The sequence below is a fragment of the Cynoglossus semilaevis genome, chromosome 20 (genome assembly GCF_000523025.1).
Source record: "Cynoglossus semilaevis isolate Cse_v1.0 chromosome 20, Cse_v1.0, whole genome shotgun sequence".
NCBI lineage: Eukaryota > Metazoa > Chordata > Actinopteri > Pleuronectiformes > Cynoglossidae > Cynoglossus > Cynoglossus semilaevis.
In genome coordinates, this window is record NC_024326.1 from 1,512,944 (window position 1) to 1,531,597 (window position 18,654).

The 18,654-nt window shown below is 41.8% G+C and overlaps 1 protein-coding gene and 1 long non-coding RNA gene across 3 annotated transcripts in view; one reads left to right on the top strand and one right to left on the bottom strand.

Annotated features, from left to right (window-relative positions):
• Positions 1–18,654, top strand: part of LOC103395912 (uncharacterized) — a 96,202-nt gene that overhangs the window by 42,254 nt on the left and 35,294 nt on the right. The window lies entirely within an intron of this gene.
• Positions 1–18,654, bottom strand: part of LOC103395911 (ephrin type-A receptor 3-like) — a 71,367-nt gene that overhangs the window by 10,333 nt on the left and 42,380 nt on the right. For both annotated transcript variants that reach the window (XM_017042352.2, XM_008333761.3), the window contains exons 11-14: positions 9,367–9,434; positions 8,478–8,603; positions 8,109–8,294; positions 89–150 (exon numbers count right to left, since the gene is read on the bottom strand). In XM_017042352.2, coding sequence (XP_016897841.1) covers positions 89–150; positions 8,109–8,294; positions 8,478–8,603; positions 9,367–9,434 — 442 coding nt within the window. The remainder of the gene's footprint in view (positions 1–88; positions 151–8,108; positions 8,295–8,477; positions 8,604–9,366; positions 9,435–18,654) is intronic.

An 18,654-nucleotide genomic window follows, 5' to 3' on the forward strand; every position in this document is an offset into this window, starting at 1 on the left:
AGCAGTTTAAATGTCAACAAAACATGAGCTTAAAAATTTGAAGCGAGGACATTAGGGCAGCTGTGAAAGCACCTGAGACCAAACTCACCTTCAGGAAAGTGTCCAAAGATCCATTCTCCATGAACTCTGTTATGATCATCACTGGTTTGCCTAAAGACGGAGACAAAACAAGGCAGCTGTTAGTTGCAACATAATTAGTAGGAAAGCGGGAGACAAACTAAGACACGCAGACAAAGAAGTGGAGTCCACAGCTGTGACCAGCCTTCCTCTCTGTCTCCCTCTCTCTCTTGGGTATTACATGGCATGTCGTCATCAGTCACACTGACAGCTTCTAATCAGCCCTCTCCATAAATGCCAGGAGATAATTAGAATGGACCAATCCACTAGAATTGTGTGTGTGTATGTGGGCGGGTGGGTGCAAGTGTGCGAACTGGGGGGCCTCCTGAGATCTCATGAATACTAATCAGCCTCGAGAGAGAAGGGGGCTGTGGTAGGATCACTGTACACCTGCACAACGCTGTGTTTTAGACCCATGAGGGCTCGATGAAGGGGAGTTTGAGTGACAGCCTCTGTGCACTCTGTTCCCGGCCTGGCTTCTGACGGTCTTATACAAATTATTAACAAAGTACCTGCAATTACAGGCTGCACAGAGGTCTCTCTGTTCTATAGGTACTACCAAAAAACTGCAGAGAGTGTGTTTGTTTGAAGGAGGGATGGGATTCTGAGCAGCTCTGGGCTGACCAGGTCACATTTCTCCCCTCAGATCTTAAAGATGACGTGATGGGAGATATATAGTAGGGTCACATATAAGTGGAGGACAGAAAGTCCAAATAATAGTAAAATAAATGACGTTATTACAACGTCATATCCTATTTTTTAAGGAAGTGTTCTGATGTTAAAACTCATTTTGCACAGACAATTTTTATTTTTTATTTTATTTTATTTGTGTTATTTGTGTGGCTCTCAAGCTTACACTTGTCAGACTCTTTTTATTTTATTTTATTTGTGTTGTATTTTTGGGAACTTTTTGTCGTTCATTTCATCATGGCTCTCAAGCTTACACTTGTCAGACTCTTCTAAATTTTTCATGTCATAGATTTCGATGTTACCATTTTGCTAGCATAGGTGAGTAACATAGGTGTACAGTATGCGAGTTCTGAGTTACGGCTAAAATCGTGTTACATCGTTGAAACAGAATTCCGAAGCGGGTCTAGGACCCCCGTTTATGAGTTGTTATTAAGTTAGGCAGTAATCTAACTTCCTTTGCTCATTCTGAGAGTTCAGTCTTAGAGGACTATTGACACATGAAAGACCAACATCCAAACATATACGCAGGCCGGAGTGTCAGTGGTATTACAGTGCAGAAACAAAGGTTGTACGATAAGGACAAGAGAGAAAATATGAGAAAAGGTCAAAAGCTTGTCATGGAAACAACACCACCAAGGCTTACAGTGAAATTGCAGGTAAAGACAGCAATACATCACCTTAAATGAATTCACTATCTTACTGCAGCACACACACACGCCGAAAAACACACACACACAGGCGCACAGTCGGCTGGTCTCTGGTGGTGGTGTCTTCTATGACAGTAACATTAGTCTCAGGGATAAAAGTGAAAGAGAATTGGATTTTCTTCTGCTGGGGGTGAGGACTGCCGGTCACATTTATCTCCACAAGGGGCCTGTGTTGTGTGTGGTGTATGGCTCTGGGTGTGTGTGCGTGTGCGTGCAGGTGTGTGCAATAGAGAAAGACAGAGAGCTGGTTTCAGGGCATGGCAGGTGGGGATGGATGGCGCTACGATAACCACCTGATTTCAGCTCTGATCAGAGGCAGAGAACACATGTCTGCTTCTCTGTATGTGTTTTGTCACGGCGTCACACGTTTAACTGGTTGTGACTGAAAGGACGTCCGAGAACGGCCTGTTTTTTTCACCCAGAAAATAAACGTTTGTGTTTTGAGGTGTGTGTGCCTCACTGTGTCCTCTGATTGTAGACTCAGTGTTGGATAGAGAGTTGGTTTGTCTGTGTCTGTGTGCGTCTGCACAGAGAACGCTGGCTTAAATGTCATATTCTACAAAGTAGACAGCCATAAAATGCTGTCTGCTTTGTAGAATATGACCTCCACGGAATGGTACGGAGCTGTAAAAAACCTCTTCTAAAAACCAATTACATGTTGGACTGTGTGTTTGTGAGTGTATGTGCATTACATAGTGTCTGTCAGGAGGGAATATTAGCTTCAGGCTCACAGAGTTAGAGGCAGTTAGGAAAGAAGAACTGTAAATAGCATCCATTCTGTTGTTCCAGCTTAGAGGGACACACACACACACACAGAGAGAGATAGAGACTATCAAGAATACGCTTACTAAGACTGTCATACACTCTAATATACTCTTCAAGTGTAATAGGAAACAGAAACTACTGAAAAATACAGACGGCACACAGCTAAAAGTCAAATATTAGCCCTGTTGCTTTTGGGTTTTTTGGAATTAGCATAAACAACTACACAGATAATTATGGAGTTACTCAGCAAAAGTCACAAAATGCTTCTACGCACTTTTTTTTTACGCTTACTAAGACTTTCAGATTTTACAAGGGAAATATATGCTCTCACTGGTTTATTTTTTTACTTTTTTATTATGCAATTATGGTACTAAATATAGCTTGTCCTGTTACATTAACAAATACGCAAATAGGTCTGGTTTTAGTTATAATGTCAGCATAACTCAGACATTGTCCACAGCTGAAACACAGTGACTGGTCTGGATTAACTATCATTAACCTCCTCTCCCTTCTGAACTAAGATTTTCTAGCCTATCATTAACCTCCTCTCCCTTCTGAAACAAAACGTTTAGAAGTACCGCTTCATTCTCCCCTGAAAGCACATAATTAAGTAATCACATCCACATTCACTGCAATACATTACCTGTTCATCACCTTCAGAAGGAAACACAATTGCTCAAACTGCCTATAACTATGTGTGCGTGGATTGGATATTGATGTCCTGCCAAGTGGAGTGAATGAATCTGAGGAACTGCAGCGGTTGGTGAGTCTGCAATAGTTCAAGATAAAGAAAGGTTTCCCCTAATTATTTGGGAACAATGGTTTGCGTGGACATCAGCCTGACTTGTGAAGCCTGTGTGTGTACAACAAAGACAGAGAACATGACATTAGGAGAGGCTGTTCAGTCGTGTGGTGGCGTAGAAGTGAAGGGAAGAGATAGATATCTGTCTACATCTGGACAGTTAGGTTGAGTGGCTATCAGTGTGTGTGCCACTGGACCACATCACCACATTATCAAATGAGCCGGCCCAGGGTTCAAATGAGAAAATGACTGCCATATTGATTAATGTTAGGGAACTGAAAGAATTGATACAATGCTTTTAACGCCGGACAGATCTGTGTTCTGGGAAGCGAGTGTAAGGATGCTGGGGTTCAGAGAAACACCGACAGAAACTCAATAACGTTAGCCTCCACACCCCCTGCCTTTTTCATCTCTTCTCATTTCCTCATGTTTGCCTCCGTGCAGCCCCTCTAACCCTCCTTCACTCAAATCTTCTCACACATCTCCCCTCTTCTCGCCCTCATTTGTTCTCAACACCCATCTTCTCTCATTTCCTCCCTCTTGTATCCTATCTCATCCTATCCTCTCCACCCTTTCCCCCTGCATCCTTCTTCCATCTTCACCTTTACTTTGTACTTCCCGCCCCCGCCCCCCGCCTCTCGCCGCCATTCTCCGTTCGCCTCATTTGTTCCTGCATGTGGAAATGGAGATATATTCAAATTGTGGATCTCGTTTAAACTCATCTTCAAAGTGATTTGGTTTCCCTCTGTGTGTGGTTATGTGTGAGTTATATGTGGCACACAAAAGAGTGTATGCCCCCCCCCCCCCCCCCCGGGTTTGGGGGGGGGGGGGGCGGCAGATTAGATGTGGCCTGGTAATTGAGGGTTTTCTAAATGAGCTGATTGTTGCTGCAATTGTAGAACACATAAAGGACGGACACACAAAATGAGGGATGCAGGAGATGAAGGAGAGATAAGGGGGAGGAGGAGGTGAAAGCAGAAAGGGAGAGAGGGTGGGAGGGTGGGAGGGAGGCAGGGGAGAAGGTGCAGATTGCTGCACTTTCCTGATGTGGCGAGAACAGACAAAAAAGACATGAAAGATTTGTTCCCCTCCTCTTTTCAGCATGTGGTGCTCTAATTAGCATGACAATAGCAACAATCAGGTGACAGACAGCGGCGTAGGTTATTAGAGTGCCACACTGCAGGGGATGGAGGCTTATGAGGTTTTTTAGCAACACACACACACACACACACACAAGCTATTCTTGTCAAGACTCTGCATTGATTTCCATTCATTTGTTCCTCCTAATCAGGACCTCACCCCCAACTTCAATCATAACGAGTTAATGCCTGACCCTAACATTAACCTAGCCACAATTTATAGCTGTATCTAAACTTTAACTAGTGCCTCAAAAAGACGACCTGCCTCATTAGAACCACATTTAAACCCCACTGGAACCACAGGTCAGAAAAAATCAGTAACAAAGCCAGAAATGCTTTTGAGTGAGAAAAGGAAAACACAGTGAATTTACCGTCAGGTCAATATAAAACAGGTTTATTAAAGGTGAGATTGTTAATTTAAAAACAGCTGATGTTAAACCTCTACCCTCTACTGTTGGTAATTTGTACATTTTATAGTCAACTGTGCACCACTTTTTGCCATTTTCCTTCATATGCTATAGTCAACTCTATCATGATGTCAGTGCATCATGATAGAGTCTGTGTGTATCTGTGTGTATCATGTTATAGAGACAAAATAATTAAATTGCAAGAAAGAAAGAAAAGTCAGATAAAACACACAAATCTGGGTGAAAGATAAAAAACAGCTGATATAATTAACGCCTCTACAAAATCTATCACAATTATAATTAGTCTGAGTAACTTTTTAATCTAATTGCAGAAAGTGTTTGGATTAGATGATTAGTTTGACTAATGAACTGTTAAGATAATTGCACTTTATGGAAGCAGTCAAATCTGGGCTAATGGTTGAAACTCTGTCGACTTTTTTTTTTTCCCTTCTCAAAACTTTACATTTTACCACCGTGAACATGACTACAGTTAGAAAGGTGTGGCCAGATGTTGCGTTGTAGTTCAACCTGCCATCTGTGGACTTTATGATCCACAGCCACACAGTTAGGGTTTAGAGTTAGGGTTAGGGTTGGATTGGTTTTGTGAAACTGTGAGGAGCAGCAGCAGCAGAATGAGTTGTAGGGGTTAGGGTTTGGGTTTGGGTTAGGGTTTAGTCCACGCCTGCTTTTTACATGCATCTTTGTGCGTCTCCCTTCTCTCACCCGTCTTCACGGCACATTGAGGAGCTGATAGAGCTCCTCAGAAACAAATCTCACTAGCAGAGCAGTAATTTCACAGGTCACAGCCCAGGGTGTATGTGTGTGAGCGAGGGGTGAGAGTTGAAATGGGTCAATAATTCCTTCAGGCTTTTTTCTCTGGCACCAGCTGGTCCCTTCACATACCGCCCCCTCTGTCTAATCAGGTAGACTGACCCTGACTGCTCTGGGCAGTCTACCTGCGTCTCAGGGAGACGCACAAAGATGCATGTAAAAAGCAGGCGTGGACACCTATCACATTGGAGATACTATGCAGACACCTGTACTTTAATATTCACGCTAAAGAATGACAGTAGGTTTTTTAGGTTCTAAGGCTGCGTTCACTGTCATCTGTTCTGTTTGTCTGTCATCTTAGAATCGAAACCAGCAGACAGTAATGCTGTGAATTTATTCTGGCATTTTAAATTACAAAAAGTGCCTGGGATTGAAAGAGACAAGTGCAATAATTAGACGACATATCTGCCCGTCACAATTAAACAAACACATTTGTTGTCGCAGTGCTTTTACAAAGTGCCTCGATCCTGCAAACCAAAGGTCACAGTTATTAAACAGCAAGCACAATTAAGTCAGAGAGAGGGAGAAAGAAGGAGGACGACGGAGCCGAGGAAATAAATCGGAAACGTGGAGGAGTCTAATTTTTAGTATGCATTTCACTGAATATTCATGAGACAAAAAACTCATCCAATTAACTGTATGAATTATTAATTTCTGTGATAAAAGTGGGTGCATATGCACTTGCTCTTATGTTGTTGGCCTAACTACCACCGAGTACCAGTGTGAGAAGGAGTCCTCCGTGTATGGAGGTTTGTTTGTCTGGATGCACGCTTGCAGTTTTTACTCCTTTTTAAGAGCAGATTGTGGTGTTCGTTCACTCGTTTTTAGACACCTGTCAAACAAGGTGTCAGACCTGAGTAACACAGCAGTGGTGGTGACGAGGAGTGTGGAAGAGAGTGAAATTAGCGGGTGTGTAAACACAATTTATACTTCAAAAAGGTTAAGTGTCTACATTAGCGTCATTCCGGTGTCTGCAAACAGAACCAAGTTGTTTTTTATAGCCGTAAACAAGATACAGCTGTAAATATAGCAGCAGCAGATGAAGATCATTTTCTAAATTATTGCCACAGTTTTTCTCTCAATTTCTACATTTCCAGGTATGTGCTCTCCTGAAAATGCACCTCCTTCAGATTGTCACTCACTGTCAAATTAGCCACAAGTCATTTAATCGCAAATGAAGCTGAAAGACACCATACTGTTCCAGCATAACGCTAAAACATTTTATTTTCTGGCAGAGTAATATTAGTTTTTCCACTCCATAACGACGTGTGAGATGCTACTTTTCTGTCCAATTTAAGTTCTTGTTGTGTTATTCTCGTAGTCAAGACCACTCAAGTCCACTCGCACACTTTCACACATCCACCCGCACACTCTGACTGCACATCTACTGTATTTGCAGAACATCATCTTTGACACAATTGCTGCTGACATAGCAGCCAGCACAATCCTGGGGCTAAGTGTCCTGCCCAAGTCACGTCTACATGAAGAGTAGCAGAGCTTGGGATTAAACTCTGCTCTGTAAAATCTATATCTGCTGTGGTGAAAAAAAAAAGTATCACAAAGCAATTTGCATGGCTTTCACAAAAGGGGTTGAACATGTTAGAAACTAGTACCAGGAAGTTAATTTGAGTACTAGGACTATTTCTCGACTGCGAAATACTGTGTGCCTTAAAGACAGGACTGTTGGTACAGTAGCTATTAGTGGGGAGGTTGCAGTGATGAGCCTTGGGATTGGCTAATCTTGAACATTCTGCATGTTCACCATGACTGGACAGCTAACAGAGCTAGCGCACCTACAGTGGCAAAAGTGGCAACAACTCCTTTTGTTTGATATTAAAGTAAACAGTACGACGCAGTTTAAGTGTTGAAACTAGGTCAACAGGGATCCTGGGATGAAGAGTTGGAAACTGTTTTGTCTATTTTATCTTTTTCATCCGACTTGTGTTGATGTACTGTCAGAGTTACTAACAGAGACTGTAGAGCGCTGTGGGGACCGAGGACAGCAAGAGAGAGACGGGGAATGATTGAAAGGTAAGATTAGATGCACACCGACTGAGAGAGGAAAAGCAGAGCAGGCTGGAGAGTACGAGCGTGATGGAGGGCGAGCCACCATGATAACAAATCAGCTCTTTTGTCGTAGCAGACCTTTTCTATCTCACCAACACGGATGCACAAACACACTCGCGCTAATTGACTAACACCATCACGGCAAGCAAACAAGTGGCTGTTTGAAAGAAAAGGACAGTTGCCATTTACATGCACGCGCCCATGTGTCATGAGTTTGTTGCCATGGTAATGGAACATTTATCTGATCCTGGATCAACACCGACACATGGCCAGGGAGCTCTGCAGTGACTCACATGTCTACAACAGGTACACACACAAATTAGAGTAGCCAAGAACGAGGAAGAAGAAAATGGAAGTGGAGTACTGCAGGACCACTGCAGTCAGATATTTTATATTTGTACCACGTTTAATCATCAAACACACAAGTTACACATGTAAACTCTGGCCTTATTTAGAGCAAAAGAGACAATAAAGCTAAACATAACTGGAGGCCAAAGACGTCAAAGTCAACTTTTTGTCAATACACAGGCCGGTTGGCTTTACCTTCTCCATATGAATCAACCGAATGTTATAAATCACTTACATTTGGTAACGACACCCTCCAGCCTGATGATGTTGGGATGGTCAAACTGTCCCATGATGGAGGCCTCGGACAGGAAGTCTTTTCTCTGCTTATCTGAATATCCCGCCTTCAGACTCTTGATAGCGACGTAAATCTCCCTCTTTCCCCGCACGCGTAGCCGACCACTGCACACCTCGCCAAACTCTCCTGTAACCACACACACATATACACGGATATAATTTGATGCTCTCTGTTGAATTCATCAATCGTCAGTGTTCCTGTACATGCAAATATGACTGAAAGGGATATCTTAAAATTCATGCGAGTCAAAATCTCACTCCGCTAATGAGTTATTTATAAAAACCCACTACTGTTTTACTGCCAACGTACCAGCTCCGATGACTCTCTCTATGCGGATATTGGAAGCATCAATCTCTTTGGCAAAGTCTCTGACAGCCTGGTTTGGATCTTCGTAGGTGTGGGGGTGGATGTAGGTCCTGCTGCCTGGGAGCTTAACTTCAGAGGGAGAGGAGTGAAGAAACAAGAGTTAAACGACTGTGTTATAATATTTCCAGCTTATGTTTTTGAAATGAAAATGAAAAGTATCGATAGTTGTTTAAAAAGTAAAGGCTTCAGCTGACACTAATACCCACTCATGTTGAAATGTGAACGTGAGCGTGGGTGCTCTCTTTGAGTGACATTACAAATTATTACATAATGAAACACATAACTGCTTTGTTAGCACTGGTGTTAAGGTGACTCATAATTCTAACAGGAGCCCATAAGGAGCTGCATGCTGGCCGCCAACATTTGTGCAGGGAAGTGTGAAACAGTGTGGTTTTAATCAGCGGCCAGGCCCACGCTACTGTACACGATATGCTGAGGATATAAATGTTTATAACTTAACAGTGCATGTGAGAGTGAAAACTTACAGTATACTGTACATAAAACAGGAGTTTTTTTTTTTTAGATCCTTTATTCTGATATGAAATTCATATCGTCTTCAATAAAGTTAATATTTGCTACAATTGCAGTGGTGATCCACATGCATTCTTGCTTTCAAAGACTGTGTCTTAGTGGATGCTAATTAATTCTAATTAATTATTAATGAAGCTACAGAGTTTTTTCTATTTATTTAAAAATTAAAAAAATAATAATAATGTCAAACTCATTTTCTCTGAGGGACCACATCAGCGATTTTTAAAGGGCTGGTTGTAAATGGTAGACTGTAAAGATGTAACTACTCCATAACGTATGTATGTTATTTGTGAGTGCTCACCTCGGCCATGTTGAAACTGCATCTTCTCCTCGTCAGGGTCCTGCTTGGCTTTAATATATCCACAGTGCCTGAAAAAAAATTCAAGTTTAGTTATACATACTTTGAAGTATATTTTCAATACACATATTTGCTGCATGAAACTTAATAAAGTAAAAAATCTCCAGAATCATCCCTGACTGCTCAGCACCAACAGGGGGTTGTTTTTATCTCTCTCTCTATATAAAAATAAGTTGGATATTTTCTCATTTCTGTCTTCATCGCTCAGTCTAAGACAAGCCTGCAGGAGAATGAAGGAGCTAAAAGTATTTTCTGTTTTGACTTGTCACCTCCCCACTTGGCTCTGAGCTGATACGCCCGAGGATGAGTGAGTCACAGAGTCACAGATGTCCCTATAGAGGCAGACTCTATGCATTAAAGACCCCTTTCATTTTCCATCAACCTTCTGGCCGTTAACCAGTGCCTTTAATGTTATCACGGGTCACACACTAACATACTTTAATGTGTTTCCCCAACACCGCTGTGCACACCCTGCAGCGTAGGTCAGTTCAACAACCACAGCAAAAATATTGACGAATTGATCAACTCTATCCTGGCGTCCAGCCGCGAGGAAGTGTTGAACTTATACTGCCTTACGGCCCTCACAGGGCGGTGCTGCCAGTGTGTGTGTGTTTGTGGCAATCTGGGGTTATATGTATCAGTCAGTGTATCCTCTCCCTATAAAACTATCACTGTTGTAGAAACGAGTGTAGTGTAACATCAGTTTGTATACTGTGTGACTCCAAACCTAAAGAGTGAATGAGAAAAATCACCAAAACAGCCATTTTAAAAACAAGAGTTAAATAATATGGACAGTGTATAAGACATGGATGCTGCAGTAATTATCACTATATTGATGTTCGGCTTAATGATGCTATGTTACCCGTCATTTAGCTAGTATCTGATCTAGCTGTCAGTCCAATGTCCAATCATTCCATAGAAAAGACAACAATTGATAATCATAAATTCAAAGTAACCTCACTTTAAATGTAAGTAATTCCCAGGGCAGCAGTTCCATTTTACAGTGTTCTTGTCCAGTTCTTACACACAGTCTATTGGTGGATAAAATGAAACCGACAACACCAGACACCAGACACAAAGTCATGTCATATGACTGACACACACCAAAGGAAGTCTACTGAGGTGGGGTCTCAGCAGCCTCAGTAAACCTCAGTAATTTAGTGTTTAATCCTTCTGTTGGTTTTACACAGCTGAATGCATGGGCAACCAGACATCAATAGGCTGTTTGGGGAATACACTGACTCACATGAGAATAGAGGTTGGTCGCTGGTATTTGGGGATAAAGGGATGGGGGCGTAATGGTCAATGAAAGGGTAGCGGGGCCCCAACTGTTTATCAGCTGAGCTAAAGCCAGTCAATCACCAAGGGACCATGATAGGCCCCTTGACACACACACACACACACACACACACACATACACACAGCACATGTACATATGATGCTTTGGGGCATGTGTTCAGAACATATGGGGAATGGGGACATGGGTCACACCTTTGCCCAAATGCGTTAATCCCATAGGGGTGTACACACACACACACACACACACACACACATACGCACCTTCCATCAAACATTAAGAATCACGTTTGAAACCCAAACCTCGTCGCTGCCGTTCGTGTATTTCTGCGCGTGCCTGTGTGCACACGTTGCAGTGTCTGATGGGAAATGAACACATTTCCATAGTAATTACAGAGCGACTCATTTCTCCCCTCCAGTTAGATGTGTCATGAATCATTAGCGCTGCATTCTTAAGTGCGGCACAAAACCTGACATGGCCGTGGCTTTTGTTTCCCCTTGACAACCGCATGTTGAGTGTTTAAGAAAGAACTATAGATTCTTTAAAGAAAACTGGCCTCTGATTCAGAGTAGGAGTCGGAGGACTCCTTTTCTTTACTGCTGCTGGTGCTTGTTTTTCCGTTGGGTTTTCTTTGTTGTTCCTGTTCTGGTGGAATCAGATTGACTTAACTAACTACTGCTTGTGGAAATGGTAGAACGTGATTTAACCATGGCTCTAGATAATGTTGAGATGGATTAATCACTATGTTTTTTTATTAGCACGTGAAGATCAGGACTAAATGGCCTGACCATATTAATAGCATAAATGCAAAATCCAGAAAAAGCTGGTACATTTAAAAAAACAAAAAACAAATACTGAAGTCTTTGGCTTTGTAATTCCCTTTAGTTATTTTTGTGTTTTTACAAAGAAATTAAATTGGTTAATATATCTATTAATGTTGAACGGTCAGAACAATGGGTTAATGGATGGATGAATATCCTGAAAATGATGTCTTCAATTCATTCTAAAAAGGTCAGATGGAGGAAAAGTTAAACTGGAAGTTCATGCAGGTATAATTTTCAATATTCTCAATTAGCCTTGTTTTTAAATCTAGAATAACACTGTTCTTTTTAAGAGCACCAATAAAAGTCTCAGTCTTTGAAAGACAACACTGTATTTTCCCGGATGTTTACTGCGATTGCTTTGGACAGACGTGGCGTAGTAATGAATGTTGTCCACAATGGAAGCTGCTGTTATTTAGTTTCGTGCTTTGGTTTTTGAAAACATGCGGCATTGTGTTCCTCACTGCATTACTGCATTACAACAACTCCTCCATCAGTGTGTGAAGTCAACGACATCCGTCACTGTGGGAAACCATTGTTCCATTCAGTGGGCGTCCGGCTGCTGCCTGACGTGGAGAGAACACACGCCACCTATACCAGTGCATACTGATGCAGTGTATTTAAAGTCACCACAAGTGCACCTATCATGCAAAACACACACGTTAATGGGGTGCAATATCGCTGCCGCAGCGGGGCTTCTTTCTGTTCCACCTCACTGAGGACAACAGGCTATCCCTGTCCTCCACAGCCGTACACTCCACATTTGCATATCAATTTACTTTTTAATATAATGCTCTGTCACTTGAGACCCATTTTTCATTCCGCTAGCAAGCTTCCACCTTCACAGAACTCCATACATATATTATTATGGATGACGCCTCCCATATTTCTTCACTTCACTTCTCTCCCTTGCTGCTCTTAATCTCAGGAGCCATACTGTTGTTCTGAATTCCTCCTTTAGGGTTACAACATTCCCATATTCAATAACACACATATACTCCAGTGTGTGTATGTCCGTCAGTCTCTCCGTATCCCAAGAGGCCGTGCCCTTCACTCTTTTTCTTTGTACTTCCTTTGGAAGAAAGGACTGGACACAGGGAGTTGGAGTAAAGAAGAGGAGAAACAGAGCAGGAGAGAGGGAGATGGAGAAAGAGAGTGCTGACAGGCAAGAAGACCACACAATGGGGGGGGCAAGCCTGCATACCAACTAACAAGCAATCAGATAGAGGGGGAAGAATGGGAAGAGGAGGAGGAGGAGGAGATTGGAATAGTAGCTCGAAGGTTAACATACGGGATGTGAGAGAGGCGGGAGGCAGTTTTTTATGCTGCAATGACAGGAGCAAATGAAGGATGGTCTCCGAAGAATGAGCTCCGAATGGAAGATGGAGAATTAAACAGTGAAATGAGAAACAGAACTCAGTGGAAACATCAAATACAGACCCTCTGAGGACAGAGTATCAGCATGAACCTCAGTGCAAACAATAGAATCAAACAAGACAGGGGAAGAAAAGAGGAGTCACTCAGCACTAAGTCAACACATTATTCTACACTATAGGAGAAACAAGTGTGCAAGAAAAGGTAATAACATATAGACAGCTATTATACACACACACGTGAGTCTTTTCCTCTCCATTTACTGTAATCTCAAGCAAGGCAAGGCTGGGATTCTAACCTAGGTACACCAGGTCATGTGACAGAACCATAACAGGTCCATAATCCACATTTTGAGTGCAGTTCTAGTGCTCCATTAATTTATCATTTTCACTCAATATTCACACTCAAATGACAAAATATTTAATGCCCCTTTTTCTGGTGCAAGGGCACATTTCAGACAGTTCAAATATCCCTGATAAATTAAACCACTCAGGATCAATACACTCAGATTCCGTCAAGAACACATTGGGAGCTATATCCACAAATACTGCATCAAAATGACACCTGCCTGATCTGGTTAGAATGTCTTGTCTTTAGTTAGTTTTTTACTGATGGTAGAAATAGGCTTTTAAGAAAAAAAAATTAAGATGTTTATTTTCTAACTCACTATACTTTTGCTAATGATCGCAAGTTATTATTAGTGAATTTTCCTTTGAATTTTCCCTTGACTTTGACTGTTAGTAAAAATGGGCCAAAGACAAATCCAATTGTGTGTATGTATAGTACTGTGGGACACAGAGAGTCATGGACAAACAAAGACAACATTTGTCTTCACCTACGTGAAGTGACGTGAACAACCTTGGACCATTCATGACCTCAGACATGAAGACAGCTAATAGCCCTGAGCTGGTGCTTTTGTCCACTGTTGGTTGATGTAAGCGTCTGTCTTTTATCAGATTAGAGACAGGCTGCTGGCTGAAAGAAGGAAGTAAAAAAAACAAAACAGATACACTCTTCAGGGAGGGAAGAGTTGCTGCAGATCGGTCACACTGACACACATTATTCTTATATCTGTGTTTCCTCTCCTATTCTCTGTCTCCTCTTTTATATCCCTGCTTCCCACATTATTTTCCCCGCTGCAAATTAGAGTGACTAGAAAAATGGAATCAGTAAATCATTAGTCACCCTTTTTGGCATGACACAATGAAATGACAAACCTATCCTCCCTCTCTCCTTCCTCCTGCTCTTCACACACACACACACACTGGTACACACAGCTCCGTGGGTATCTGCTCTCACCAAAACACATGGCAATGGTAATTCCATTTAATATCAAGCTATTAAATAAAAATAATTACAGTGAATGAAATCAATGGATTAAATTCACTCATTATTTCACAGCAAAATTAAACCTCCAACCCTGGAAAAAAAACAAAAACAGAATGCATCGACTGCTTGTGTGTGTTAATAAACTAAGAGGTTTATGAAAGCTGATTGTGGATAATTAATTTAGAGTCAAACCAAAAAAAAAAAAAAAATCCAACTGCACCAGAGTATGAGCGGTGTTACAGAGCGCATAATAAAACAAGTAAGTAAGATTTGTTCTTCCGCTCCCTTTGTCTCGCTGCCTTCATCTGGGCTCAGCACTTTCTGATCACGGTGTAAAAAGATTTACTCAGCACGGGCTAATTATTAGAGAAAGGAAATGATTAGCTGGAGAGTTATGATGAATAAATCTGTCTAGGTTTCATTAACACCCAGTTTGGATACATTTCATTTCACACTCGCTCATTAAAGAGAGTGGTAATGAAGGAAAGGAAGGGAAGGAGAGGAAAGGAAAGGAAGAATGGGGTGGGGGGTTAAAATACTTGTCTGGACTGTGGTCGATGATTAAAGGTTTGAATGATATAGTGAAGAGGTCACCACAGAGATGAAGCATAGGTTCACGTCATCTGTGTCATTAAAACAAGTGAATCTGTGTATATTTGCATACACAGATCAGCAGAAATCTAATTAACTAATGATGTGGCCGCAGCGTCACAGCTTGATCAGGTCATGCCTACATCACTCTGCCTGTGTGTGTGTGTGTGTGTGTGTGTGAATCCTTTAAATGTATAGTAAGCGCGCTATAAACCCTTAAGCGCCAGCCAAAACAGTTTGGAATTTCTCTTATATTTCGTGGGACATCAGATCAATTCTACTGCAACATCTGCTCATTTGCATAAAGCCTGTGTGAAATGGATTTGCACCTGCAGCAACTATTATTGCACTGTTTGTAAGCTACTTTGAGGCTTTTCTGCAGACAAAGCAGAATTTGGCTACACCTTGCGGCACGACTGCAGTAATTGAAAACACCGGCGTTGAAGCATCACATACAAGTCTGTCTAATGACATTACACACGTCATCAACTTTGACGCTGTCATTGACTATATATTCAGGATATATGTATATATATGTGGGCATACACTCTGAATCTCACCCCTACACACTCACCTGTTTACTAGAATGTCACTAGAACCAAAGGTTCCTTGGCACTAATGATGTTGACATTTGATGATACAGTTTAGCGCATTTACGAAAACCTTTTTATCGCACATCAACCTGTGACTCTGCTTCTCAAGCAGATGCTGCAGAAGTAAAAGAGCTAATGCATGGAAACAGACACACCGACTCCATGAGTTGTTAGTCTGTGGTGGTTACACTGTCTTTAGCAACTCAGCTGCACAACACAGAAAATCACAGAGAATTATTTTTCTCACATCCTCAAATCATCTGATAAGACCTTGAGATAAAAAAAGGCTGACCTTTCCAAAGTATTCAAATTTCTTTTTTATTGTTGTCCATTGTATTTGATGCTCACGGTCCAATTAATCACTGAGTCTTATTCTATGTTTGTCTTTAACAGATTGCAGGCCTTGACTCCCAGCTGAGTTGCTCTTCAGCAGATGTACTCCATTAAGGCAAACAACAGCTGTTCTTATCTAGTAACTCAGGACAATGTCTGAACAATTGGACTCGTACCGTCAAACATGGAAAAGCACAAAAAGCATTTGTCTGTGAGAGACGCATTTTCACTGGACTCTTTCAGATAAGGAATTGAGCTCGGTGCGATGGTGTAAAATATAGGTGTTAATTAAACACCTACTCGCCTTCTGTGGATTTGGACAATGAGGTTTTTATTTTCTATTTATACACAGACTGTATGAGAAATCACATGGACTTTAAAATATACTGTAAATCTGATGTAGAATGATGTAGGAATGTCTCGAAGAAAAAAATTCTATATATAATTCTGTAGTGTTTGGAAGTAAACATATACTGTAAAGATATGCTCCATGCATTTAACCAAACTATATCACATGAGTAAATCTATTTAACATTTCAGTGTAATTAGATCACTTTAGCTTGGTCATCTGAATAGTATAGAGTTTAGAGTAATCAATTCATTTAGTGATCAATTGATCTATGCGGCCCGAACCACAACCCATAATCAGTCATCATCTGAGAACAGGAGGTGGTCGTACAGATGAAGGCTTTCCTCCTTCAATCCCTGTCACACGCTCACTCCCCATCACTTGCTCGGGACAAGCACCGACGTCATACACACAACTCACAAACTCTTGCTGAGCAGTAATGGCTCTCACACAGCAATAACTGATGTGATTTGTCAGCCACGTGCTGCTTCTAAGGAGCTTTCAGCAATTCTTTTTCTCATGTTTTTCCCGCTGCTGTAACAACAGCATAACAGCACTTTATTAAATGAGTACAGAACGGGACAGAACGGCCTGCAAATCAGCCCGTTTATGAGGCAACGGCTGCAGTGAGTGCTGTGCTGGCAGTCTGTCTGTGTTCAATGTGTCCGTATGAGAGAGAAAAAGGAAGAGTGAAGGTACACACTGCACATTGTTATATTATAGTTGGAGGATAAAACGCTTCTGTCGAGGTGGTTAAAAAAAAAAAAAAGACTGTGGATTCAGCAGCCGGTCTGGTGAACAGTGTTAAGGTGATTTAAATGGACGTTTAGGGGAAAAAATGTTTAACAAATGTCTGGTGGGAAATCATTTCAACCCTGGCTGCTTTACGGTAGCCGGTCTGGTGAACAGTGGTAAGGTGATTTAAATGGACGTTTAGGGGAAAAAATGTTTAACAAATGTCTGGTGGGAAATCATTTCAACCCTGGCTGCTTTACGGTATCAATTTCAATTCCAATTTAATCATTGTCCACAATGAACTGGTCAGAGAATATAAATCTGATTCGGATGTATGGGAAGAGGTTTTATTCAAAATGTGATTTTCTTTTTTAAGGAAGCAGAAAGGAAGCTGCAGAGAGCCAAAGAAGAAAGGCAGGAACGCAGAGTGAAGTGAAATGAGAGCAGTGACAGGCGGTGAATGTGATTGAGCGACAGATAAGATTGAACACATGAAAAGACAGAGCTGTAGACAACAGGAGAAGAGACTGACCAATCATTATTTTCAGACCCGGAGCACAAAATGTCTTTTGCTGCTAAAGGTGCAATCACCCACCCTTCACCACCTCCAACCCCTCTTTCAAGCACACTTGTTATCTAGCTTTTCATCTTTTCTCGCTCCTTACTCCTCTGCCTATTCCAGCTGGCTCTTCTCCTTCTTCCGTCAATCTCCTTTTCCATCCATCACTTTCAAGCTGTCCACTTCTGCCTCTCTATCTCTGACACCGTCTCAAAATGTAGTCCTCTGGTGCCACAAACATACTTCAGATGTACTTTCTCACCCCCTCCTCGCTGCGTTCTGTCACTGGAATCTTTTTTATCATTTTATCCTCCATCTTTCCCTTCATCCTTCCCCCTCTTTTCTCTCTCTTCCTCTCTTCTTTGCAAACTAAAAGCCCAGAGGAACAGACATGTTGCTGATAGTAAACAGTAATCAATGGTAAACTCTCCTGTGTGTTTCACCTCACAAAGTGGGAGCGAGAAAGACCCTGACACTGATGACGACACACCGACCTCTGCACCACCTACTTCACGCCTCCGCCCGTGAAACCCGATAAGTGGAGTGAGAGTATGTGTGTGTTTTTCATCATGAGTTCATCGCGCTCCTGTTTACAGTGTGTTTTAGACCCCACCATTCACTTCGGTGTGCAGTATTAGTACGTGTGTGTGTGTGCGTGTGTGTACACCTGTTGGTGTGTGTGCGTGCATGTGTGTACACCTCCAACACAGGACAGTCCACTAATTACAACCCTCCTCGTCAGTGAATAGAGCACTCAGCCTGATAAGCAATCACCTGAATCAATACTAATGTTTTTAGTGTGTGCGCTGTAGCGTGTGCATGTGACTATGTGTGTGTGTGGTTTCTAACATGTTGCTAATCTTCTCAAAGCTCAGATTGAACAAACATTTAGTTCTTTGGATCCTCTCCTTTCTCCTCGTTTCCTCTCCTCTCACCCTTCCTATGTCCTATCCACTTTACTTGTGTCTTCTCCTCTTCTTTAATTTCTCTTCTCTTCTTTACAAACGTTCTTTTGCCCTTACTCCTACCTCCTATTCTTCTGTCTTGGTCTCTCCTCCTGAATCTCTTCTCCTCAATAGAATCTGTTCTTTGTTTCACCTCATACCTTGCTCTTCTTCCTCTCATCTTCCTCAGCCAATCAGAGCATTGCCATCAGCATGAGCTTCAGAGACAGACAGTGAGGACAGAGAGTCTGTGCTCTTCACATGCAGAAAATCACAGCCTTTACTCTGGTTTTGGCAGCAGTGTAA